Source organism: Dipteris shenzhenensis, chromosome 22, assembly GCF_047967505.1.
Source record: "Dipteris shenzhenensis isolate YYH24624 ecotype China chromosome 22, Dip_SZ_1.0, whole genome shotgun sequence".
In the NCBI taxonomy this organism is placed as follows: domain Eukaryota; kingdom Viridiplantae; phylum Streptophyta; class Polypodiopsida; order Gleicheniales; family Dipteridaceae; genus Dipteris; species Dipteris shenzhenensis.
In genome coordinates this window covers 41,771,276-41,798,831 of record NC_141617.1, presented here as the reverse complement: position 1 = coordinate 41,798,831, position 27,556 = coordinate 41,771,276, and the positions used below count along the sequence as shown (strand labels likewise).

The following is a 27,556-nucleotide window of genomic DNA, read 5'->3' as shown; positions in this document are numbered from 1 at the left end:
TTTGCGGCTGGTGGAAGCGGTCGAGGATTGGCTGAATGGGAACCCATTCGTCAATCAAGGTGGAATGGCTGACACAAACACGAAGATGCTCTGTCCGTCTGACAATCCTGTTGCCAGAGAGAGAATCTCTCTCTTGTTCTGTCAGGGGTTGAAGAGGGGGGGGTGGGGGGGGAAGGGGGGAGGGTGGTGAAGCAGAGGCTGAGAAAGGGGCAGAGGGAGGGGCAGAAGGTAGGGGTGGGGGAGGGGAAGGGAGGCAAGGAAGGGGTAGCGGGGGGTAGAAGGAGTAGGGGGATAGAAAGGAGGGGCAGTGGGGGGGTAGGGAGAGGAGGGGAGAGGGCAGCGGGGTAGGGAGGGAGGGGCGGGTAGGGGGAGCGGGGTAGGGGGAGCTGGGGGTAAGGAGGGAGGGCAGCGGGGGGTAGGGAGAGGCGGGGAAGCAGCAAGGGGAGGGGGAAGGGAGCGGGGTAGGGAGGTAGAGGTAGCGGGGTAGGGAGAGAAGCAACAGGGTAGGGAGGGATAGGTAGCGCGGTAGGGAGGGAGAGGTAGCGGGGGTAGGGAGGGAAGGGAGTGGGGTAGGGGGGGGACAGCAGCGGGAGAGGGAGGGAAGCGAGGGGGGGAGGCAGCAGCGGGTGAGGGGGCAGCAGCCCGGGAGGAGGGGCTGGCAGGGAGAGGAGGAGGGAGGGGAAGGGAAGGACTGGGAGGGAGGGGAGAGGGGTGCAGGATGGAGGGCAGCAGGGAGCAGCAGGACGGGGAGCTCAGCAGCTCATGGGCAGCTCTCGCTGCAATCCTCAGTGCAGGGGCACTCTAGCTCCCAATCTGATGGTCGAACACACATTTTTGACTCCGGAAGGGAGAGATTGAGGGGAGGATGCCTTCAAAATCTTCGCAGATGGAAGGAAAAAATAAGGGCGAGGCCAAGTAGAATGTTCAAGCTAAAGTTTACACAAGGTTCCTGCCAATACTACAAGCAAACACCAACAATCCAAGAAGTAACACATATCTTTAGATTAGATATCTTCTTACTCAATATGTTAGTTTTGAAGTTCCAAGGGGTAATTGAAGACTCAATATAGTAGCTAATGGCTCAGAAGAAACCAATTCCAAGGTTTAGTACCCATTAATGTGTTAGCACATGCCTTGGCTTTCTTGTCTTAAATCTCATTTGGCCTAGCCACCAAAGAAAATGGACACCCAAGCAAAAGCAATGCCAACTTTGGATCATACATGTTTAGATGGGAATGTGACCAAGAATGTATGAAACGAGTAACTCAAGAAAAAATCGCAAACTCGCTGCAAAAAAACTCACTATAAAGTAAACCCTTGTCATTTGCAAGCTTGATGAGAAGAAGCTCGTCGACATTCTTGATGGGGAGACAGAGTTGCAGGCAGCCTTGGCAGATGGATGTGTATATCTGAAATTAATCCCCTTTGCCACCTTGGAGTGAGAACCTGGCTCTAAGCTTAATGATAGAGTTAAGAGACTTGTAAGATCAACTACTAATAGAAGCCCACATGCCGTAAAGTTCCCTCCAAGAGACTCCACTCCACCTTAGTCATATGCCTTACCAAAGTTAAAAATGATGGCGAAGGGCTGATGACTCTCCTTTACCCATTTAACCACTTGCCAGAATGAGAAGATGCTATTGTTCTCTGCATGAAACTAGTCTGAGTGTCATGTATGAGGTTAGGTAGGAGAAGGTGAGTGCCAAGATTTTGTGGGCAATGCCAAGGAGGGTGTTACATATCCACAATGAGGGTTCTGTCCCCCCCTTTGCGGATGAATGAGTCCCTTTGAGCGACAAGGAGGCATGATATTGCTATCCCAAATCTCTTGGAAGCATGAAGTAGTGGTGTTCCCAATGGAGTCCCAACAAGTGATGAAGAAGCTAGACTTGTTGTCGTCATCACCTTGACATTTGCCTTTCACTTTGGTGTTTGCCTCAGCATTTTCCTTTCACCATGGCAAGGAGTCCAAAGTGCCGTGACAAGGCTAGGCATGGCTCCTAAACTTTGTGTTGAGCTCTACATTTGGCTGGGTATGTGTAGCAATGCATTTGAGTACTCACCGGTCTGTTTGAAGAACTTTGTGAGAATCTTGAATTTGCCTGCCACCTCTGTCCTTGCCATGTCTTTGTCCCATGATAGAGAAGAAGTGTTTGTTGCAAAAGGCCTCCTCAAGTGTGGTATTGGTATTTAGATATCTAGTGAAAAAGATGCTATTGCTTCTAATGCAACCGTAAGCAACTCATGTATCCATGGATGCGAAAGGTGTTTCTCTAAAGAGTAGCTAATCTACATCTCATTGCCTTCTCTTGGAAAAGGATCTTGTCTCTCCTTGCTATCGCTATTTGATGGTAGAGATCACTGGTTAGTTGAAGTTCTATAGTGAGCCCTATGGAGCTGTTTTTGGGAGTGTTAGGCTCGGCTGCTTTAGATAATGAAAATCTGCTTTGAAAGCTCCTCATCCAAGGACATAGAGTCCAGTATCTTGGATTTGACAAATGATGTTGTCCATACCAATCCTTGATGAGGAGGGCAAGGGGAAGTTGGTTGGATGTGGTGGTATTTGTTGAGATGAAACTGCATCCTCCTTGTCCGTCTAAATGACCTTGAGCTTGTCTTACGCAAATGAGATGATTTTCTCGGCTTGTGGAGGTGGAATGGAACGAGTCAATGCCATTACACTAATCTAGGATGGAATGGCCGACTCGAATCTCATACTTTTAGGTGCACGAGGTAGATTGAGGGAATGAGAGATTGTGAGGGTGTGAGTGTGAGTGAGTGATATGAGCGAGAGATCCAACATGAGTGAGATAGTGTGAGTGAGAGGCTGAGAGAAGGTGAGGGTTTGAGAAAAAGGGGGAAGTTGGAGAGTGGAGTGAGCAAGGGACCTCATAGTAGGCGAGGAGTTTTGAAACGCGTTTCAGGGTTTCGGAAACGTATCGAGGCAAACCCGAAACGTCTGTAAAAACGTTTTGTGCATAATAGGGTATTTAAATATATATTTCTCCCCAAAAATATTAAAACATTTTAGATTATTATCACCAGAAGTCCAATACTTGAAAAAAACTCATGAAACATAGTGCACAAACATTTGATATGCCACTTAGAACTTGAAATTGGATGCTTGAAACATATTACTAAATCCTAAATAAAAAAATTAACAATACATCATTGTAGATTCAAGCATCAATGGTCGTATTTCAAAATTGAAAAATATACATGGAATCATGAATCATGATTTATGTCCGTGCTGCACTTGGACGGTCTAAAGAAAAATGTACAGGCTGAAGGTAGATTTCAGTATACGGGCAGAAATTTGAGATGTATGGGTGGCAAAAATGCAACCCGACACCAGATTTCCCAAAATTAGGACAAATTGGCAATTTTGAACATTGTGGGTTTTTTGGGGGTCCCGAAACATTTCTGAAACGTTTCGGGCTGTCCCAAAACGTGTTTCGGGCCTACTACGGCAAGGGTGAATGAGAATCTGAAATTGCAAGAATGATCTCGTTTTTTTCACATGTGCTCACTCCACTCTCAAGCCTCCCCCCATTTCTCACATGAAAGCCTCGTTGAAAAGATCTGCAACTTGGAGCTCATGGACAGATTTAGAGAAGTATGAAAAGCCAAATAAGATTCTGGCAACGAGTTCATAGTAGTTGACTCAAGTTGGCTGTTAGGTATCACCTCATCAATATTCAGATTATGTTCTCTAAGATCTGGCATTGAATCACTTGTCTGCATCCTGACCCTATCAAGCTGTTTTTTCAAATAAGAAACCTTGGCCTCATTCCTTGCCTGCTACATATTTTCCGAATTCTCCCAAGCTGCTCGGAAGTCCTGGAGGCACAAATATGAGGTATGATGTCTTATGTACCTGGTTGCTAATCCTCGGATTAGTGGACTTAATCCAGCAGCGTTAGGGGACCTTGGCTAAATATAGCCAACTGCAGCATGCTCTGGGGGTGGCTGGGGGGTCAGTTACCTGTTGATCTTTATTTTAGTTGGCTAACTAGAATGCTTGGCCAGCTGCTAAGTATATTGGAAGTACCGCTTTTTGGCCGAGAGAAGGATGAGGGCTTCTGAAAAGCAAAGCTTGCTTTGCATTTTTAGAAAAGTTCCTAAAAGCTATGCTTTCCAAAACCAGTAAGCTTTTGAAGAAAAGCAATGCTTTCTAAAAGCAGTTAGCTTTTCGAGAAAAGAAGAGCTTTTCAAAAGCCATGCTTTAGGGAGCTGTTAGGCAGACTTTTTGGGGCAAGGGAATGCCTATAAATCCCACAAGGTGGGCACTTGCGACTTTACTAATCAAGTGGGCATATGTGAAGTCAAGGTTGCATCTATTTTCCCATTTTGTTGGGCAAGTATGTATGTTACAATTTTTCCGAACCATTGCATTGATGACACATAGTATAAGGTCGCATTGAGGTGCTAAAATTAAGCTGCAACCATAAGTAATTGCAGGCTACTTCAGCATCAGATGTCTAGAAGCTTACAATAATGCATACATGTAACGTGGGAAACCCGATGCCTTTTCATGCACCACTACCTTCTGCATGTAGCTTTCTAATATTTTGTACTGGTTTAGACTCCCTATGTATTATTTATTCGGAGATTTGTTTTACTAGACATGATTTTCTTCTTCATGTTTTAACTTCCATTTTCAAATAAATTTTTAATGTCCATCTCCACATCTATCTAAAGATCCTTACAACTGTCTATGGTTTTGTAAACTCAAAATGCACAAGACATTATTTATATGTAGAAGAAATAAAGAAAAACTGTGGGGCATTTGATTAACGTTTCTACTCCTACGCTTAACTAAGGTGGATATAATTTATGAAAGACCTTGGATGATCCTTTAGAATCTTGGTGCGCACTTTGCACTGCCCCTTTCATAACTACAACAATCTTTCACTTCCAGTGCTGCAAGAAAGCTGAGTTGTGGGTTAGCATTTACATAATTCGTTACATATAATGTTCGTGTTTTTTAAAGAACGGGTTTTCATCTAACAAATCCAAAATTTCAAAATTGGTTTGCTAGGTTCTGTGAAAAGGGTTGCATTTGGCATAACAATACAGTTGCAAATATAATTCTGCATTAAATTATGGCCCATGCTATCGTTTGCCATTCTGCAGCCTTTGGACTCCCATTGGTGGAGAATTTGACGACTACATACTCAATCCAAAACCAAGTAAATATCAGGTAGGATATGATTTTTTAATTATCCGTACAGTCTTTTGTGAGTTTGTCTGACGATGGTAATAATTTGAGCTACTGAACCCTCATTGGCATGCTATAATGGTCCTTGCTTAGTCTGTTCTCCAAAGCTTGGTCGGATGATGATTGCATTATTGAAAATGACTGTGCAAGAAGTTCTACAGTGTGGCATTGTAACAGAGAGTTGAACATCAATAGCTGTTTTTAGAAAAATATGGCAATCCTTACGTAGAATGTCACAGGGAGATGAGTTATTGTAATATCAGTTAGTTTTTTGACAACCTTTCTTTATTTCAACTGTTGTTGAAATTTATGCTAGGATACACAGTGCTGACCCTGGAAGCACTGTAAAGGAAGAGGATTTTGCATTCTCTTGTCAAAGTCTAATCTAATTAGCGTAAATGCCTTTAAGGAGAAATGCAGGCTACACTGTTTTGACCCTTGAACCAATTTAAAGGAAGAGGATTTTGCACTCTCTTGTGACTTAGTCAAAGTCCAATCCAATGAGCGTTAATGCCTTTAAGGAGAGATGCAGGTAGATTGGTCCGTTTCTGAAAACATGCCAGGTTGGGTCTAAATATTCAGGACACAAAGCTGAAGGCAATGGTCTTTGAAGCATGGTAATCACTATGAAACCTTCCTTAAAGGTGACTCCACCGCCCGTGTCAAGCTGGAAAACCCTTCCCAAAGTCCTCTTATTGTGACTTACCATAATCATCCTAGTACTGCGAAATCACAAAACACAAAGGGTAGTGTATCCAATCCTGAGAGTCATGCGTAGTGGAACCCCTAGTTTCCAATACCGCCTATATGAATTCATCCTCAATATCTAGGTCCTAGAGTTGTGGGATGAGACCAGCCATGTATGGAATGAACAGCCTTTTGAAGTAAATAAAGCTGCAATACACTATCTAATGCCAGTGTCTAGCTTCCATGATAACAGTCGGTAGGGTGAATATGTGATCCACACAACTGAATCATAGGGAGGAAGAGAATCCTGTCACCACTCTCAAACCTCACAAAACTCTCAAGCACCTCTCTCCCACAAACTCGAGATCTCTCAACAGTCTTGCTTATGGAATTAAGGGAATCTCACATAAACTGCCATAAAAAAAGAAGGAAACAAATTCCTAGTACACACAAAAGTGTCCTACATGGGACACGATGACCTCGTTTTCAAGCATTTCACTTAACTTTCCTTGAATTGAATACAACATGATCATATCATATCAGATCTAATACATGAGATAAATTTGAGCCTGTGGCTAGGGTGGAAGCTCAAGGGGAGCTTGACCATGAATGAGGATGCAATGACATGAAACCTATGATAGAGTGCTGATGGCGATCCGTGTGTGTAACCCAATGTGGCGGCCTAGTGGTGGCTCTACGTCTGTGACAAGTGCCAATATAGCTCCCGTCGGTGGTGCCCCCGGTCTAGTAAACATGGAGAGAGAGAGAGAGAGAGAGAGAGAGAGAGAGAGAGAGAGAGATGTATTAACGTCTGTAGGAGGCCTCACGAGCATATGAGACAAAGTACAAAATCAAAAGTAACTCATACAAGCCACTATGGGCTGAAGCAAAGGGCTCACTAAGGCCCTTGCTGAAAGATAAAGTGCTAAACTAGTGAGCAAAATAGTAGAGTAGCAAAGTAGCGAAATAGTATCAGGTGCTCAAAGCTAACGCTTCTTGTACATGCCTAGGCTCCATATATCCAGGTACCCTGGTGGCTCTCTGATGGGATGTGAGGAGATTTCGTATTTGTGTCTATGAGCTGTCTCTCGAGGCGGCAGAGGGCGCTATCTCCTCGATCTCTGTATCCGATGGGATATGTCAAGGGTGACGCCTCGTCTCTGGCGGTTTCCTTTGAGGAGGGCCGAAATAGACCGCGCACCTCGATCGTGCATGCTTTGGTTACTCTCTGTGCCGCATGTGGACTATGTGCCTCTCGTCTGGCAACATCGTGGCGGTGACTTTACTGCTAATCCATGAAATTAACGTCCACGGAAGGCCTGACGGGCCTATGGGACAAAGTACATCAAGTGAAGAAACACATACAAGCCTCTGTGGGCTGAAGCAAAGGGCACGCTAGGGCCCTTGCTGAGTGCTATGCTGTATCTGGGGGATAATTTCGGAACCAAACCAGTACTTAGGCTCTTGGATTCCTTGGGAATTCACAAATATACCATCGTTCCTTCAGAGAACTCTCTAGGTGAACGATGTCTATTAGCATAAAATCTGTCCCGATCTTGGGCACTTCTAATAGACTCCTTGGCAAACTGCAACATTTCCTGCATGTCTTGCAAGAAGTTCTTTGCAGCATCATTTTGAATCCCTTTTAACCCAACCATAGCTGGTGACTTAGGTTGAAACCCGTACATAAGCATAAAAGGACTATAACCAGTACTGGAATGCTTTGCACTGTTATAAGCAAATTCTATCATAGGTAGATAATCTTCCCATGAAGACTGTCTCTTAGATACATATGCCCGAAGCATATCTTCAACCAATTGGTTAACCTTCTCTGTACTGCCATCGGATTGTGCATGATCTGAGGAACTCATACTTAGAGTAGTTTCTAACTTCTCAAAAACAAGTGTCCAAAAGTTACTTGTAAACTTTGAGTCCTTGTCACTGACTATGTCAGAGGGCAAACCATACAGCTTAAACAAGTGGTCCACAAACTCGTGAGCTAGCTGAACAGCTGAAATAGTTGTTCAAGTAGATAAGAATCTAGCCATTTTTGTCAGACGGTTGACTATGACCCAAATGGAGTCATGACCCTTGCGCGTTCGAGGCAAACTAGTAATAAAATCCATGGAAATACTTTCCCATTTATTACCTGGAATCTGTAATGGCTGTAATAAACCCGCGCTTCTAAGGCGTTCTGCCTTAGTAACCTGACAAACCCGGCAACCGACTACATAGTTTTCAATAAATGCACGCATCTTAGGCCAATAAAAGGTATGCTTCACAAGAGACAGAGTCCGATGTATACTTGGATGTCCAGCACTAGGAGCATCATGACACTCCCAGAGAATCTTGGATCTGAGTTCCAGAACATCTGGCACACAAATCTTTTCATTTTGGAACAGCAAGCCGTTCCTAATCATCCACTGATCTCTCGCCACCTGTACCGTAGGTGGCACAATCCCTGAGTCCTGGTCAACCATGGAGCTCCCATCCTGGACTCTCTGCCAATAAGAACTGAAATGACTATCAGTTGCGTAAAGGCCTCTCAAGGATTGAAATAGGTTTGAGGATATTTCCGTAAATGACATAGCATTTACAAACTTGACTCGACTTAAGGCATCCGCCACACTGTTCAACGAAACGTATTTCAAAATCAAAATCTTGCATTAATTATGCCCATCTAGTTTTCCGTCCCCTCAATTCAGACCCATCACACACATACTTAATTGACTGATGATCAGTCAATACAAGAAACTTCGAACCATACAAGTAGTGTCTCCAAACCTTAAGGGCATACACTACAGCATAAAGTTCCTTTTCTAGTGTGGGCCAACGATATTGGGTGTCGTCTAGCTTCTTACTCTCGAAAGCTACAGGTCTTTCCTCTTGGAATAGAGCTGCCCCAATCGCAAAATCACTCGCATTGGCCTCTAAAACATAAGGCCGGGTAGGATCGAGTAATGCAAGAACGGGTGCTTCCTTGATAGAAAACTTCAAGGTTTCAAAAGCCTTGTTCAATGCATCATTCCAAGAAATCGGCTGGGTAGACCTGCGTCCGCGACCTTTCAATATGTTTGTCAAGGGTGCCGTGATATGTGAATAATCACGCACAGACTTCCGTAGAAATACCGTAAATCCTAGGAAAGAACGAAGTTGTTTCACAGTCTGAGGGATAGGCCATTTTAAAACCTTCTGGATACGATCCAGATCAATGCTAATACCTTCAGAAGAAATCTTGTGTCCTAAGTAAATTATCTCCTTCATAAAGAAGTCACATTTACTCATCTTGGCATAGAGCTTATGCTGTCTTAGAATAACTAAGACAATCCGGAGGTCTCCTATGTGATCCTCAAGCGTTCGGCTATATACCAAGATGTTATCTAAGAACACTACAACGAATTTTCCTAGAAAATCTCGGAACAAATCGTTCATCATTTGCTGGAAGGTGGCAGGAGCATTGGTCAAACCAAAAGGTAATACAAGAAACTCGTAGTGGCCATACCTAGTTCGGAATGCGGTTCTATCTATGTGTTTAGCATAGATACGGATTTGGTGATAACCCGTACGCAAATCAATCTTAGTGAAATACTTCGCTCCGGCCAAACGGTCTATGAGATAATCGGAACGTGGTAGAGGGTATTGATTCTTAATTGTCACTTTATTCAATCGTTTATAATCTATATACATTCTCCATGTAGAATCTTTCTTCTTCCTTAACAGGACAGGTGCTCCCCAAGGTGATTTACTTGGGCGAATATAGCCCATATTCAGGTAATCCTGTAGTTGTGAAGCTAGCTCATCCTCCTCAAGCTGGCTCATCCTATAAGGTGGTACACTAATAGGTTGAGCCCCAGGTACTAAGTCTATGCGATGATCTACTGCCCGTTCTGGAGGTAAACCTTCCGGCAGTTGAGCAGGGAATACATCCTTGAAACCGTCTAACAACATTCTCAATTCACGGTGTTCAAACACACTTAAATCATTATTGTTATTTATAGAGACAACAAATGAAGAAAGCGGAATCAAAACACACTGATAGACATCATAATGAGAAGTGTTTAATATATTCCCAAGCTGCATCGCAGATACAATAGGTCCCTGAGAAGAGGGAATATTATCACACTGAATACAAAATTGGGTGTCCTTATCCACAAAAGAAAGGGTATGTTCCTTCCATCCAATCCGAATATCGTGGGTTTTAAACCACTCTATTCCGATTAACAAGTCCACATGCTCCAAGTGCATAACATAGCACGTAAGAGCCCCTGTGTATTATTGAATCTGGATAGAAAGCGCTTCAATCTTGCAATCCCAAAACTGCTTCCCAGTTGGAAGCTGCACCTCATAGGTGTGATCGCTAGGTATCGTGGACAGCCCCATCTTCTGCACAAGTTTGTAATTAACAAAGTTGTGAGAGCTGCCCGGGTCAAAGAGAATGTGAACTCTTTGGTCCCTAACTTCTCCATAAACTTGGAAAAGATCATGGGAACCAAATAAAGAAGTATTAAAAGTGCAATTACAAAAAAGTGGGCAGGTAATGACATTTACAGAAATACCTGCCATCGAAACTTGGTTCGCTCCCTTGGCTTTGTACCCGGACCCGCCTGGAGCTTCGGTCCCAGCGCTTGCTTTTGATTCTTGCACTTTGGACAATCATTCTTAGTGTGGCCCCGCTCCTCGCAGAAGAAGCAACGTCCTTCCTTCTTTAGCTTCAAGGTACGAAGCAAACGGGCACGACCATTCTTCGCCTGAGTCAAGTGTTTCTTGGAGGCGTTGTCTATAGACTTCGTCTCCCCGGTAACCAGTGGTAGATTGGAAGAACTTCCGTTTGTTCTTCCCACTCGTGTCGGAAACTGTGGTTCCCTTTGCACTGGCCATGGTATCATCATAAATACGCGCGTAATTCATGGCCTCTTGCAACGTGGTACATTTGTTGTTCTTGATCTGCAACTTGTACGAGTCTGGCAAACCATCCACAAAGAAACCTAACAAGGTCACTGGATCCATCTTTGTGGCTCTGGTCTGCAGATCCTGAAACCTTTGAAGATAAACCTCAAAAGTCAAGTTCAGCTTGGACATATGGAGGGCTTTAAGCTTGCCTACGATATCATAGTCGTCCTCCTTCTTCAGAAACTCCTTCCTGAAGACCCCTTCGAAATCTATCCATGTTGCAGGCTTGGGTTGGAGTTCCTTCCACCATAATAAAGCCTTTACTGACATGAACCCAGCTGCAAGCTGTATTTTCTTGTCATCTGGGTATGGGTGAAATTGGAAGTGTACTTGCCACTTGTGCAACCAAGTGTCAACAACCTCCTTGGTACGAGACTTCTGATCTCCGGGAAAAGGATTTGGAGTTATGTTCGGACCTAACACTGAAGCATGGCATCCACATGCGTGAACGCCTGAACAGTGCTAGTCAGAAGTGTGAGAGTAGTCTGAATCCCTTGGAGTTGCTGTGTCAACCCCGTTTGATTCGCATGAACTTGCTCAAACTTTCCATCGAGAGCAGTGGTGAATTCACTGAAGGCTTTCTTCGTAATCAGATTGTCGTAGAGACCGTGGTCTTCCTCCGCAGGGTAGTCCAAATCCTGATCTCCCATGACAAACTCAGGATTTACAGAATCAGCCATGTCTGAAATCTGATCTGAAAAGAGTAGCAAACTGAGAGAAGTGACTGGGGGAATCGAAGCTGGAAGGAGAGTGGAGCAGAGAAAAAAAACCGTCCCAAGAGGAGGTGACGAAAGAAGAGAAGCTGGCCGAGAAGAAGGGGTACTAAGCTGTTCCGCTGCAGGCTGCACTGTATGGAAATCTGCTGCAGGCTGTACTGTACGGAAATCTGCTGCAGCTGTAGCCGTACCTAGGTGACGAAAATCTGGTAGAGGTGTGGAGAGGTCTTCTTGCGCACTCTAGCATAGGCTGTGGCTGAGCTTGGGATCTCGCCAGGCTATAAAGGAGGCGGTGCAGCTAATCTAGGAAGCTATGCTTTCTAGAAAAGCCCACCCTCCCAAACTTGGAGGGTTGATGTTTTTTTTAGCATGCACACCCTCCTAACCTTGGAGGGTGTGCTTTTTTCGCACATCAGCCTCCCCGAACAGCCTGGCCGCACCCTGCTCCAGCCTTTGGCGCACCCCCTTGCCTGGCCGAATCGCTCTTGCCCATGGCGCACCTAACTGCCTGGCCGAATCGCTCCAACCTCTTCCTGCGTCACCTAACCTACTGCACAGCCTTGACCAGCCTCGGAATTCCCTAGGGTTCCTATCATCCCTTCGTCTACCCAACAGCCCCTCTCACGCGCCTCTCCTCCAATCCTCTCCACACTCTCCTAGCTACACCTCACACCCTCTCTTATCTAAACCCTTCAACAATCTCGAATTCATCACTCACTCTCTTCTTCCGACCTTTTCCCTAAATCCTGACCACTTTCCATAACCGATGAACCAAACAGAAACTTGCAGCACAAATTTCGAAATTAGGGCATACCTGGAGGAACAAATCGTCTAGAATTCTTGGAACATAAGTTCCTACCTCAGGAGTTGGCTCTGATACCAACTGACACGTCCCAGCACTCCTGAAACCTCTGATTTGCAAGCAAACACAAGAACACAGACACAACATGAGAAATTGAGCAGGCTGCTCACCATCGAACCATGACATCTACGGGATGTGATCCCGAATCAGGAGATGTCCCCTCCGAGCCACGAGCTGAGCTACTGGCACGAACTCCCAACTAGATCCAAACCAGCCTGGTGTCCCATACCACCAGGTGGCGCTGTGAGCCTGGGATCTGCTACTGGGCCTTGGGCTACGCTATGATGCAGGCGCGCGTCCGCGACTCAATCCAGGATCAGACCTAGCACCTGGGAACGAAACTTGCTCCCATCGGCTCTCTGAGAATTGAACCTTTGGGCCCCTTTTATAGACTCGGGCCCCAAGTGCCAAAAATAGGGAAGGCCTCTAACTGGTTCGTACCCTTGTAACCTGAGAATCAAGCCTGCCTAGCTCTAAGCCTGCCCAGGCTACCTAAGCTAGTCTTGTGTAGCCAGTACACGTCAGATACCAATCCGTGCACATGACAGCTTATCACCTACCAAATCATAATCTCTAGAATCTGTATCTCCTAAAGCCTCCTTATCATACAGGATCATGGGACAGTGTCAAAGGCCTTCGGAAGTCTACAAAGCAAGCATAGACTTCATGGTGCCTCAATCTTGCCTTCTCAATGATAGCCGTAGAGTGCTATCTTCGAAAAGTTGCCTGCCCTAGGGCTTGCTGCCCATGTGACCCCGTGTAACCGCGGAACTCCCTTTCTTATATTGACCCATAAATCTTGGCCAAAGTGTGGCCAATCATAAGAGTGCGGTTGTTCCCAGTGTCCATGGGGTCCCTTGCTTTGTATATCGAGACAATGGTGGTAGTGCTGCAAGTAGGTGGGAAGCTGTGAGCTAGGACCTCTTGTCCATGTGCGAAATGCTCAGTCCGTAGTCCATCATGATCCTGAACTCTCCAATTATGGGGTTAACGGAGTGCGTCCTGTACAGTCTGTGCAGTGAACAACTGATATGTAGTGGGCCTTCACATGGAGGACATATCAAGTGGTGCTTGCATTGAGACGTCATAAAGTGAGCTTGCATATGTGTGCCAAATCTGTGGATGTGTGAATGGAATAGGTGGCTTCCCCTCAAGTAGAAGCCCCCATCCAATGGTGGGATCTCACCCTCGAAATGATCAGATCATCTGCTTCATCCTGTGTGTGAGGAACTTCTTACGAGGTGCCAAACCCGTGAATCCACTGTGCCTAGTGTGTCGTTAGATGGCCCAAGATCTCGCTCAGAGATCTCAGCTCTCTGCGCTGTACCACTGAGACAAGGGTGTTAAAGGCACGGGTGAGGTCTGCATCACCTCCAAGTAGGTTTGGGAGCTCATGGGCCAAGTGGCTCACATAGACTGGATCAAGGGGGGGGGGGGGAAAGAGAGAGAGAGAGAGAGAGAGAGGGAGAAGAATACACCCTGCTTTTTGTGCTCTTTTTAACTGCTTGAAAAATAATAATTTACTATCTTAAGACCATATCGTTTTGAAATAGTTTTCTTCCTTGATGAGTTGATGCTTTGTGCTCAGTGGGATTCTGTCTAATACTTATATCATGAGGTTTTTTTTCCCTTGGAGCAGTCACTTCACACTGCGGTTCATGGACCAGGTGGGGCTCCTTTGGAAGTGCAAATTCGCACTCAGGTAAAATACTGTGCCCCACAAAAGATCAAATTGATGAGGCTCGTATCTACTTGTTTTATATGTAGTGTACAAGATTTCAGTGGAGGCTTTGTCATGTAGATGTTGACATGTTACTACAAATTTCAGGGTATGCATGAATATGCCGAGTATGGGCATGCAGCTCATTGGCTGTACAAGGAAGGCGATAGTGTTGTGAAACCGCGTCATATGACCAAGGTTCAATCTTCTTCCATTGGAGTTCAAGGTGGAGGTTCAATGAATGAGACTCCAGGGCATGGGATAGAATTGTCAGAGGATACCAAGGAAGCTATTGATGTGAAAGACCGTGAAGTTCCAGCAGTAAGATCTGTTCGGTTGGGTCATCCAGCTTTGAGAGTTGAGGATGGACGGCTTTTGGCAGCAGTGATTATAAGGTTAGATTACTTTTTGCTTAGCTGAGATATTTACTTTGCCCTTCAATTGTAATTAAATGTTGGGTGGTTGCCTCTCAAAACCCTACCATGCTTTTACTTCTAGAAGAAGCTGTAGATTTACTAATCAGTCAAGCAGCAAAGTTCTTTGAATAATACTATTGAGAGGACATGAGGACAAAGTTGAGTAAGCTCTAATTTTGAAACTTTTTTCTTGTGTTGTTTCTGGAACCTTGCTGAGGTTTCATTCCATAGAACTAAGAGGAAGATTACCGTGTTGAAACTTGGCCAAACGAAAATTCTCTGTTTGCGTATTTTAAAAGCACCAATAAAAAACCTCCTCTTGCTGTGTCTTGTGGAGAGAGAGAGAGAGAGACATTTATAAACATTTGCGGAAGGCTAAAAAATCCTATGAGACAAAAAGACTGAAAATATCATGAGAGTACATCCCCTGTGGGGGGAACTAGATCTGTCTCACACCTGTAATAGGCTACCAATGAATATAGGAAAAGAGGGAGGGGGGGGGGACCCTTCATGTGTTTGGAGTTGTTATGCCAAATCGTGTGTCATGTGTCTATTTTTGCTCTGTGTGTGTGTGTGTGTGTGTGTGAGAGAGAGAGAGAGAGAGAGAGAGAGAGGGAGAGAGAAAGTTGTATTAATGTCTCGGATGGTGTCGCGGGCCTATGAGACAAAGTACAATTAAGAAAGTAACTCATACAAGCCACTGTGGGCTGAAGCAAAGGGCTCGTCAAGGCAAGGCTAGTGCTCCAATTACATATCTGGGTGCCATGGTGACTTTCCAATGAGGCGCGAAGATGTCTCGTATTTGCGTCTGTTGAGGCATCTCTTGCTATTGGCGGGGGGGCATGTTCTCCGTGATCTCTTTATCCGCTGGGCTATATCAAGAATGACACCCCGGCTCAGACGGTCTCCTATGAGTAGAGTAGTGATGGGCTGGACTTGTATTGTGCGTGCTCTGGTCAGCCCTTGCATCGTGCATGGTGGCTGGACTGCTCGTCGCCATCTCTTTCCGCTGATCCATGCTGCCCTCATGTCAGTTATCTCCTCATCCTCTACCCCACTGTGTCATGGGGCTGACTCGAAGGCACAGAAGTCAGTGACATGCACTGTGCTCAATCTATCTCTTGTGAAACTATCAGTGGGGCGCGTGGGACTATGTCAAAGAATTTTCGAAAGTCTACAAAGCATACGTACACTTTGTCGGATCTTGCCTCCTTGGTGACGGCCCGTAGTGTGAAGATATGGTCAAGAGTAGAGGGCTGCCTCTGGAAACCAGTCTGTCCCAAAGCTCGCCATGTGCCTTTGTGTAAGAGCTCATCTCTCTCTCTAGTACCTGATTCATAGATCTTGGACAGTGTGTGGCCAATGACGAGGGTGCGGTAGTTCCCCATGTTTATGGTGTCCCTTGTTTTGTATATCAGCACAATGGTGGTGGTACTCCAACCAGGGGGGGAAGCCATGGCATACTACATGATTGAACATCTACGCCATGGTCGGAGTGAAAACCTCATGCCTATGTGCAAAGTGCTCAGTTCGTATCCCCTCATGGTCCTGGGCTCTCCGTTTGTAGAGCTGGTGCAGTGCAGCTCGCACTTTCTGTGCCGTGAATGGGATGGATGTGGTAGGCCTAGGCAGAGACGACATATCAAGTGGTGCGTGGATCGGAATGTCGTAGAGTGAGGTCGCATACATGTGCTAGATGCTTGGGTTGGTTTGTGATGGGGATGGTGGCTTACCCTCTGAGAGAAGTCCCCACCCAATAGGGGGACCCCCTCCTTAAAAAGAATTGATCACCTTATCCATCCTATGTGTGAGGAAAGCTCGTCTCTTACGGTGTGTCAAGATCCGTAATGTCCACTATGCCTCAAGTGTCATAACATGTTAACGTGTCCCAAAGCGTGCTCACATGTCAGGTGAGATCTCACCTCGCGGCACTCATCATCAAACCATGGGTTCCGGGTAATCTTCGCAGCTGGGGGACGTGCTGTGGATCGAGTCGTACGGAAAGATCTAGCGATGGCATCCCGAACCATTGATATCAAAGTGTCTAAAAGCTGGGCGAGGTGTCATCCCCAAATTCCAATGGAGGTCGGTAGCTCACGGGACAAGTGGCTCATATAGACCATCAAGGGCATGTTCACATTGTATGTGAACACATGTTTGGGTTGACGGGTTTCATCCTGTGGTTGGCTGGTGGTCAATACAATGAATGCCAAATATGAATGATCAGTGCCAAGTAGGGTGACGAGGGATAGTGAGATCATGTAATTGTGACGCAAAGGCTAGGGAGCCCATCAAGTAATCCATTGTACTCGTACCTCCTCCATGTGGGTAAACGGGTGAGCCCTTCGGATAACGGCCATCTATGAAGGCCATTATATATGATCGAATCATGCATTGTTCCCATCTCCAGTAAGGGTCGGCCATATCCTGTGACTTATAGTGCATCCTCCGAGTGCCTCGCTATCCCAAGCTCTTTTGGATCTATCTCTAGTACATTGAGGGGGTCAGCTCCAAAGACAAGCAACCCAACTTGTCTACTCCTAATATGCGCCTAGGAGGAGAATCTCCCCTTGCCTTGCGAATTCCCTGATATCACTATATATCATCTCGTATGGGCTATTCCCCTCTGTGGTGACATGATGATGTGTCTGGGTGGAAGTAGCACACTGCAATGAAAATCGATCGTGTGTCAGCTACCTGAACATGTATCCACATGTGATGTGCACGCTCCTCCTTCCTCATCATTGATATAAGCGGTCTCAGATTTGACTTTAAGAGAACTACCACTCCTCCAAAGCCTCGTATCCTGTTGTCTCTCCTCATCTCTCTCCTATGGGCTGATTCCCAGGTGTATCTTGTCATTGTGGGCAGCCCCCTCTCTAGGCTCTCATGTGTCTCAGCCTCACTCACTGGGCTGGCACACCCATAAACAAGGCCCTCTCTCTAAGTGACATCAGGAGATGTTGACAACCCCTCTCAGCTCATGGACGGAATAGAGACGTCAGGGAGCTGGGTGTGCCACTGGAACAATTGGAGGAATTCATTGTGTGATACTCCACTGCGAAAGACCGTCACTGGTACTATCGAAGAAGAACCCCGTGGCATGAGCCGCCTCAGCCTAATCATTGGAAACTTGGAACTGTTGCTCCCAGGCCAGTGGTGCTAGGTACACTCCTCTGGTCTGGTACTGCTACACTGGGGTCAACTGGTACAACAATCCAACTGCTGGTCCTGGTACATAACTCCAACAGAGGATCATGGAACAATCCAACTAATACTGCCTGCGGTGCAAGGTCTGCTTCCCTGCATGGGCACCTTTATCGCAGAGCTAGATAGCCCCCTCTCAAGTCCAAACTCGTACACTGTTGTCAGATCGATGAACTTCACTCCAATGGCAACGGCCATATACCAGCTTACAAGGATCAATCAGCTGTGTGGGGGTTCTCGCACTGGCAATCTACTGACCCATCCAGATCTCCAGCAGGTCACAACGTCCAAACAAAATACAAACTGGTAACATACTGCCACCTGAGCAAGCAGGAAAAATTCCTTGTGGCTCGAGGTTTGCCTAAAAGCCTGCTTCGATAAATGTCTCCTTACTCGGTGCACCTGATCAGCAGGTCCAGCTGTCACAAACAAGCAAGCTATCCTCCATCTGGATCCGGAAAGCTTGCTGGCAGCTCTTGCCAAGTGCTACTAAAAGGCTCGAGTGTACGTGGTCGCAGCAGTCACACTATTGGCCAACTGGTTGCTGGACCCCTTTGCGTTCCGTTGGAGACATTGACGCCAATAATGACTTTTTTGGCCACATCAGTTCCATGTACGAGATACCTTAAGAGCTTCTCGTTCCTCAGTTGTCAACTGCTTTCTACCTTTCTGATTAGCTGTCAAAGACTCAGACTCATTGTCATAGGTACGATCGACGAAGTGCTCCTCCTGGTCAAGCACCATGGGGACCAATTCCTCCCAGGTCAACTCATTCACCCTACCACTGGGGATCAAGGATGAATAGAAGGCCCTGTACCGAGGTGATAACTGGGATAGTACAGTAATTGCCATGTCCTCAGATGAAATCTGTTTCCCCGCCTGGAGGATCTCTTGCTGAAGTTCCTGTAACTGTCTCAATCTGTGACGTATTTCTTTCTCTATATCTAGACTTATGGATGGTTTGATGAATGGACACTTGTGGAAGGGTATGCCCTTTCAACGGGACACTTCCTATGAGGCACAACCCTTCACAAGAGACATTCTATGGAAGAGACACTTCTATTGTAATGTACCCTCTCATCAAGGGTCACACCCTTCACAAGGGGTACACACCTCTTCATGCACATACACTTTGGAGTACACACCTTTTCATGTGTGACTCTTCACTCTCTATATAAGAGAGGCCCAATTGTATGGATGACACACTACAGATACACTATAGACACTCAAGCAATACAATTATTCCTTGTTCTCTGCTATTTCAGTCTCCTTTCTGTTCCTTAGCACATTTCTAAATATAGTAAATCTAGGATTTCTTACAGTGGTATCAGAGCAAATTTCGCTCCTGCCTGTAGGAAATGCCTCCCGCCTTCTAGCGCCGATCTGATACATCTCTTTCCGCTAGAAGGATATCCGTGCACATTGTGCATGGAAGAGATGGAGAGAATGAGCGAAAAAATTTTTAGTGCCAACCCTGCCTAAAGTCATCAATGGCCTCTCCATCTCCCACACATCACAAGTTGATGTGAATGGACATGACAAAAATCGTGTCTTTTCATGTGCTTGGGCTGTCCCAAAACCAAGGGACGCACCTTTTCCACCATCGGAAACACCTTTTGATGAAGAGTTTTGACTCCTCACTCAAGGGACACACCCCATCGTTGAAAAAATGACACACCTCTTCATGTGGGGACACCCCTTTTAAAAACAGGGTCACACCCCTTCGTGAAAAGGTACGCCTATTCCAAGGGTCACACCCCTTCGAATAGGCACACCTTTTGGCACCAAGCACTTATAAATAAAAGGGTACCTAGAGGGGCTAAAAAAGAAAACCTAGTTCCATACCTTAGGTCTAACCCTAGACTACCTAAGGGTCAAATAAACCCACCCTTTAATTTTTTGGGCAACCACCCAACATAGGCAGCCACAAACGAAAAAAAAAAAAAAAAGGATGCACTTTTTGACGCCTGTACAGATATCGTCAAGCAGGCTTGCCTCCCTACGCAGCCCTCCTGCCCTCGCCGGTTTGCTGCCCTGCCCCCTCGCCATATGCAGCCCCTGCCCCTTGCCGGTTTGCTGCCCTGCCCTCGCCAGTTGCTGCCCTGGTTACCTGCCAGGCCCTGCCATTACTGCCGCTAAACAGCCCTTGGAAGCCCACAGCCTGGTTCGCCAGCCCTCTATCGCAATCCAGCATTGGATACCAGCAGCCTCATTCGCCATACGCAGTCTGCCCCCTCTTTTTTGCCATCTTACCTGCCAGATCAGCAGCGGTACAGCCCCTTTAACATGATTCAGACTGCCGATTAAACGCGCGCTGTTGCTGTTTTCCAATCCGGACCAGCCAGGCCCAGCTCTGCGCCTCGCCACCCACTGCAACATGGACCTCCGGACAGAAATCTGCAGGCCTTTTCTACGCAACAAATTGGCAGAGTAAATCAATGCCAGGTGGATTCTTTCCAGTCTACTTCTAAGGATTCTCTTGTCATTATCAAATTACAGCAAATGAAAGACGCTTCCTTAAAGCATGGAAACCCCTGGTAATTCACCCATCCCTTCAAGGACACCTCAGGCATCATCTACCACACAATATCGTGTTCAGATTGCACAACCAGCCCATTTCGGAGCTATTGCATCGTGGGTCTTCTGTGTCACGTGCCCTCCTAGTGATCTGGACCACATCCTATTCCTTTTGCGTGAGGCACCTCAGTTACATTACTTCCTTAGCACAGTCCAGGTTGTGTTCCACGAGACACGAAGATACCCAGAACCCGATATTCCTCACAAGTTTGCTGTCCATCTTTGGAGAGATTTTTACCCCTCAGCTTCAGCATCTCCAGGGTACTCTCCACCTCCTTTAGCTCCCAGATATCCTCCTATACAGGTTGTACCTTCCCCAAGACAGTATTTACACTCTGAAGGCACTCCTTCTCCTGGATATCCTCGACTTCCGACAGCAGGTCCCTATCCCTTCTCAGATCTGTGGACTCTGCAACCTACTCCTGTACTCTCACGAGCAGTAACACCCATTTCGGCATCACCAGTGTTACCTCAGACAGGACCTCCTTTACCAGATTTCCACGGGTGGTTCCATCCTGCCTCGCCTGCCCCCTCCAACATGAGCAACCTCAGGGAGCAGCCTGAATCTTCTTCCAAGAATGGTACAAACTAGAGCGTAGGTTCGTGCTTTTCTCACGGGGACCTCAGATATGTCGCAACGCTCGCATGCAACCTCTCCGGAGATAAGCGACTCAAGTCCAAAAAAGACCCCTGAAGTCAACGTACAAGGCGAAACACTACTGCAACTTCAAATTTCCTAGCTTCAGGACAACATCTCCGACTTGGTCCAGAAAGTCCAACAACTCCAAGATTCTCATAGTACCACACATACAGAGGATGACATGACGCAACCAGACGACTATGTGGACTCATTCCCACCAGAGGTAGAAAACACTGAACTCCGTGCCCTCTACCGTTTACTCCAAGCTTCCAAAACTAAAAGACTTGACATTAAACTTCCGGAAGCCTACACTGGTCAACGAAATCGCCAAACAGTTGACCAATGGCTCATAAAATTGCGCATGTACTTTGATATTGTTGACCTCACTGAAGGCAAAAAGATTGCCTTGGCAGCCTCCCTCCTCAAGGATACAGCTTTCCTATGGTGGCAAAGACGTTTAAAGGACGTCAAAAGTGTGTTAACCTGGGAACGTTTTGAACACGTGCTCCTTAAGCAGTTCATACCTGCCAATGCGGACTTCCAAGCACGTTCAAAACTCCGACAATTGGAGCAAACAGGCTCCCTGTCTTCCTACATCTCTCAGTTCACCACATTGGTGCTGGAGATTGATGGTTTAAGTGAGGATGATCGCCTTCATGCTTTCATCTCAAGCCTAAATCCCTCGTTACGCATTGATGTCCTTAAAGCAAACATCACCACCACAGCTGGCGCTATTGCTTACGCAGAGCACATTACAGATTTCCAAAACACAAGGAAGCAGAGTGCTAATCGAACACAGAACTCTAGTATGCCCAAAGGTGCTCGCCCTCAAGATAACCCTAGGTTTAGAAAAAACTCGGGTAATCAAGGTCAGTGACAGTCTCAAGATCCCCATAAGTCTCAGAAATCATATGCTGGATTCCAACAGAAGCACCCCTCAGAGGATCGCGCCTCTTCTTCTTCACAATGTCATCACCATCATCCCCAACATAAAGGTGCGGCTACTGACAAGAAGAACAACTCCAGCACAAAAGGACTTTGTACCATCTGTACAGGCGACCATAGATGGTTCGATTGTCCCAAGCGACCAAAGCAAAATTCCAATATGGAACCTAGCACTTCCTAAATAGAAGATGCTACCCCAGCACAAGACAAGAAAAGCAAAGCTGTTCGACTGGCAAACACCATCCACCTGAGCCTTGCCAGCAACCCCGAACCTTCCCTGGCCACTCAAGTACTTTGTGTTCAAGGATCGATTCGTGGAACAACGGTCACTATCCTCATCGACAGTGGCTGCTCTCATAACTTCCTAGCTAGTTCTATGGTCAACAAACTTCGGTTGACCACCAGTCCTAGTCTCATGGACTATCAGATTGAACTCGCAAATGGAACTACCTTCTTGTGCAACACCAGGATCAAAAACTTGTCTTTTCGCATCCAACATTATACGGACAAGTTGAACTTTGACATCATGCCTCTTTCTCGGTACGATGTCATACTTCGACAACAGTGGCTCTATGACTATGATCCATCAATCAGTTTTCGCAGCCATACTATCCAGTTTGTCCACTAGGGAAAACTTATTGAGCTAACTGGTTCTAGGGACTCTCCTTCAACCCCAGTTGCCTTTGCCCTACAAGTAAAGAAGTGGGTTCGTAAACGTCAAGTAAAGAAGTGGGTTCGTAAACGTCAAGTAAACCTTGACGACTAGTGGATCACCCAATCGAACTTATTCCCGGCAGTAATCCACCGTCGAAACCTCCTTATCGGGTTTCTTACACTCAAAATGAAGAAATCCAAAGACAGGTGATCGAACTCTCGACAAAGGTCACATTCGGCCCAGTCACAGCCCTTTCGGATCTCCTGTACTACTTGTGGAAAAAAAGAATAAGTCAATGCGCCTCTGCATCGACTACCGAGCCCTCAACAAGCTCACTATAAAAAACAAGTATCCATTGCCTCGCATCGATGACCTCTTTGATCAACTTCTACACGCAACACAATTCTCAAAGATTGATCTTCGTTCAGGTTATCATCAAATTCACATACAAGAAGGCGATGAGTACAAGACAGCTTTTCGAACAAAGTATGGACACTATGAAAGTTTGGTCATGCCTTTTGGGTTAAACAATGCCCCGGCCACATTCATGACACTAATGAACGACATTTTCAGGCCTTTCCTCGATAAGTTCGTCATCGTTTACCTCGATGACATCCTTGTTTTCAGCAGATCCCTACATGAGCACAAACAACATCTTCACCAAGTTTTTGAAGTTCTCTGCGCAAATTCTCTCTACATCAACATGGAGAAGAGTGAGTTCTTCAAGACCCAACTCGAATATTTGGGACATGTTATTTCAGCTCAAGGCATCTCTGTGGATCCCAAGAAGGTCGAGGTAATCCGAAACTGGCCTACTCCTAAGAATGTTCATGATGTCCGCTCTTTTCTCGGATTGGTAAACTTCTACCATACAAAGGTCTATCAGTTTTTCGAAATCGCAGCTCCTATGTCCGAATTATTGAAAAGCACATCAGTTTTTCAGTGGCTTCCCAAAACAGAGTATAGTTTCCAACAACTCAAGCAAGCACTCACTACCACACCAGTTATGGCTATTGCTGACCCAAACCTTCCATTTGAGGTCATGACCGACGCTTTCGACATCGCTACAGGAGCAGTCTTGATGCAAGAAGGCAGAGTTATTGCTTTTGACAGCCATAAACATTCTGATATCCAAACCCGATACCCGGTTTATGATAAGGAGTTTCTTGCCGTTGTACATGCTTATCGCTCTTGGAAACATTATCTCATGGGAGCCGACTCTGTGGTTAAGACAGACCATCACTCTGTAAAGTATATCTTTACTCAGCCAGTCATGAACGCTCGACAAGCATGCTAGGTTGAGTTTCTGGCCAACTTTCACATGACCATTGAGTACATTCCAGGACTACGCAATGTAGTTGTAGATGCTCTCAACAGGTTAACTCTAGCATCAGCTATGGTAATCTCTACATTATCTGTGGATGTTCCGAATTCATTCAAAGGGAAGTATTTCAATGATAAAGACTTCGGCACAGCAGTACAAGTTCTTTCAAAAGATCAACCTTCGACTTCCGAACATAAGATTTTCTCATCCTATTCTTATATGGACGACCTTTTGTATTATCAAGATCGCATCTGTGTACCACATGACAAGGATGTTTGACGTCTTTTGTTAAAAGAGCATCATCTAGTTTCTTATGCTGCCCATCCAAGCATCAACAAGACTTATAGGTTACTCAGTGCAACATACTACTGGCCTCAGATGAAAAGCGACGTCATCAAAATGGTTACATCTTGCTTATCTTGTCAACAAATGAAAGCAAGCCGACGACTTCCAGCAGGACTTCTTCAGCCTCTTCCAGTTCCAACTGAAAGGTAGGAAAGTATTTCCATGGATTTTATTACAACACTACCACGATCCTCCTGAGGTAATACTCAGATTATGGTAATTGTTGATCGATTGTCCAAAATGGCACACTTTGTTGCTTGCAAAAGCAGTGCACAGGCTCCAGACATCGCCAAACTCTTCATACAACACATCTTCCGACACCATGGATTGCCCAAGAATTTCATATCCGACAAAGATCCTAAGTTTACCAGTCACTTTTGGATTTCACTGTTCGAATCTTTGGGTACAACTCTACTATTCAGTTCAGCCTACCACCCAGAATCAGATGGCCAGACTGAAAGAGTCAACCAAGTTCTGGAAGAAATGCTTCGACATTATATTCAATCACGCCTAGCAGCTTGGGAAGAGTATCTACCACTCCTTGAGTTTGCGTATAATAACTCTTTCCATAGTGCCATGAGCATGACTCCATTCCAAGCAGCTTATGGACACACTCCGATTGTACCAACGAATTTTGTACTTCAACATCAAGTGGCCCTAGCTGATCAACTGGTTCAAGAAATGCAAGACATTCTACTCTAAGTCAGGGATCATATGCGAAAAGTGCAAGAATGGTATCAACGGTCTATCAACAAACATCGGCGTCACCTGGAATTTGACACTGGTGACATGGTGCTATTATTTGTAGCCCCACATCACTATAAGACGGTTAAGTCTGTGTTTCCTAAGTTGTGACGAAGATACTATGGACCTTTCCGGATCATCAAGAAAAATTCATCTTTAAGTTACAAATTGGAATTACCACCATCATGGGGTAAAATCCATCCGACATTTCATATTTCTTGGCTAAAGACGTACATTCCAGGCGATGAAGCAGTTCCTCCTGTAGGTGATTATGTCCCAGAAATCGAAGATGATTATGTTCTCCTTATTCCTGAGCGTATTCTGGACCATCGACAACGAGAGACTCGACATCGACTTATCACAGAATTCCTTGTTCTTTGGCGAGATCTGGACGACTCCGACGCTACTTGGCAATCCGATGAAGACTTATAGCAGTACCCTGACATTTTACAGCAGTATTTTCAGAATTTACCGTGATATTTTTTGCATCAGTTCATTATCTCCACCAAGGTCTTATTTTGAGTGGGAGGGGATGTCACGATGTGTGACGTATTCCTTTCTCTATATCTAGACTTATGGATGGTTTGATGAATGGACACTTGTGGAAGGGTATGCCCTTTCAACGGGACACTTCCTATGAGGCACAACCCTTCACAAGAGACATTCTATGGAAGAGACACTTCTATTGTAATGTACCCTCTCATCAAGGGTCACACCCTTCACAAGGGGTACACACCTCTTCATGCACATACACTTTGGAGTACACACCTTTTCATGTGTGACTCTTCACTCTCTATATAAGAGAGGCCCAATTGTATAAATGACACACTACAGATACACTACAGACACTCAAGCAATACAATTATTCCTTGTTCTCTGCTATTTCAGTCTCCTTTCTGTTCCTTAGCACATTTCTAAATATAGTAAATCTAGGATTTCTTACAGTAACTTGATGATTTTGTTCCGCATCGATGAAGACTTCTTGGGATCCAACAACCTCATCTGGACCTGTATTGAAACCCTCTTCATGGGAGAGGTTTGGTTATACATGGACACCAAGTGCTCCCACTTACTTTTGGTCACTGTCATGTGCTTCACATGATTAATCACCTGAGGTGTCCAATTAAGAAATATAAATGATCTTACCTTGGCATTAACACAGTCCTAGAGTTGAGACAGGGTCTCAGCCTCCTGCTGCTTCAGGATGCCAAGGTCTTTCGCAAGGCAGGCAACACCTCTCAGGATGAAATCTGCCAAATCATATGACTGTAACATAGACTCCATCGTCACCCACCAGACGGCGTAATTGAGCCCATCCAACTGGCGGTCAACTGGGAACGTGGGAAACACTGGAATTCTAGTCTTGTTCTCTACCATCTCGATCAAAGTCGCCATGCTGCTCCAGGATGCCAAGGTCTTTCGCAAGGGGATTTGGTCGGGCAACACCTATCAGGATGAAATCTGCCAAATCATATGACTGTAACATAGACTCCATTGTCACCCGTCAGACGGCGTAATTGAGCCCATCCAACAACCGGGAACGTGGGCAACACTGGGATTCTAGTCTTGTTCTCTACCATCTCGATCAAAGTCGCCATGTCGGAATGAAGAGGACGGGGAACTGAAAGAGAAGATGGATGGGATAGAAGGGAACTGAGCATTGAAGAAAGGAGAAGGCAGAAGAAGAGGATGAAGGGGCTGACAGCCCAATGTACCTTCACACCTTGCTTTCCGTCCCTTGGAAACACCTCCTCTCTGATCTGAAAACACTCTTCAAAGTCACCCTTTGCTGGTCACCCGAGCAGTCCACATGTCGCACACGCTCCTCCTCAGAAACACTTCCGAACAGCACCCTAATCCTCCTCTCTGTGTGTTGGCTATACGCTCCCTCTGCTCCTCGGGTCTCACGCCAACCGTGGCTCTGATACCATGTGAGAAGTGCAGCAGAAATAAATGGTAGAGAGAGATAGCACACCTCACACACACACCACACTGAGAAGGAGAAAGAAAGATATAATAACGTCCACGGGAGACCTTGCGGGCCTATGGGACAAAGCGCACAGAAAAGAGAAGTCATACAAGCCTTAGTGGGCTGAAGCAAAGGGTACGCTAGGACCCTTGCTGAGTACTAATCTATGCTAAGAATTGCAAGCGATCTATGGAGAAAACCCCGCTACAACTGGGGAAAACCTCGGAACAAACGGGTTGCTCGAGAGCTCATACAAACTGCGCAACAACCACGAACACGGGAAGCACAGAGAGGAGTGGATGAACTGCTCCACAACTCTCTCCTCTACAAGGCAGGCAAAGTTGCTCCAGAACTGCTCAACTGAGCTGGCAATGCTGCTGCACAAGATGATGAAAAGAGGGCTGAAGGGGGGGCTATATATAGCCCCCAGCCCCTCCCTAGTCAGGTACAGCAGGCTGGCCGACCAACCTGCATAGGGGCCGGCCCACCTGCATGCTGATGGGGCACACAGCCCTATAAAAGGGCACACCCCTGTATGCCTAGGGGGGTCAGACTGAGCCCATGGCCGACTGCTCCTC

At 45.9% G+C, this 27,556-nt stretch overlaps 1 protein-coding gene across 2 annotated transcripts in view; it reads left to right on the top strand.

Moving 5' to 3' along the window:
- Window positions 1-27,556, top strand: part of LOC147888121 (uncharacterized) — a 140,842-nt gene that overhangs the window by 70,260 nt on the left and 43,026 nt on the right. For both annotated transcript variants that reach the window (XM_087393465.1, XM_087393466.1), the window contains exons 12-14: window positions 5,137-5,203; window positions 14,076-14,138; window positions 14,265-14,551. In XM_087393465.1, the coding sequence (XP_087249591.1) occupies window positions 5,137-5,203; window positions 14,076-14,138; window positions 14,265-14,551 (417 nt within the window). The remainder of the gene's footprint in view (window positions 1-5,136; window positions 5,204-14,075; window positions 14,139-14,264; window positions 14,552-27,556) is intronic.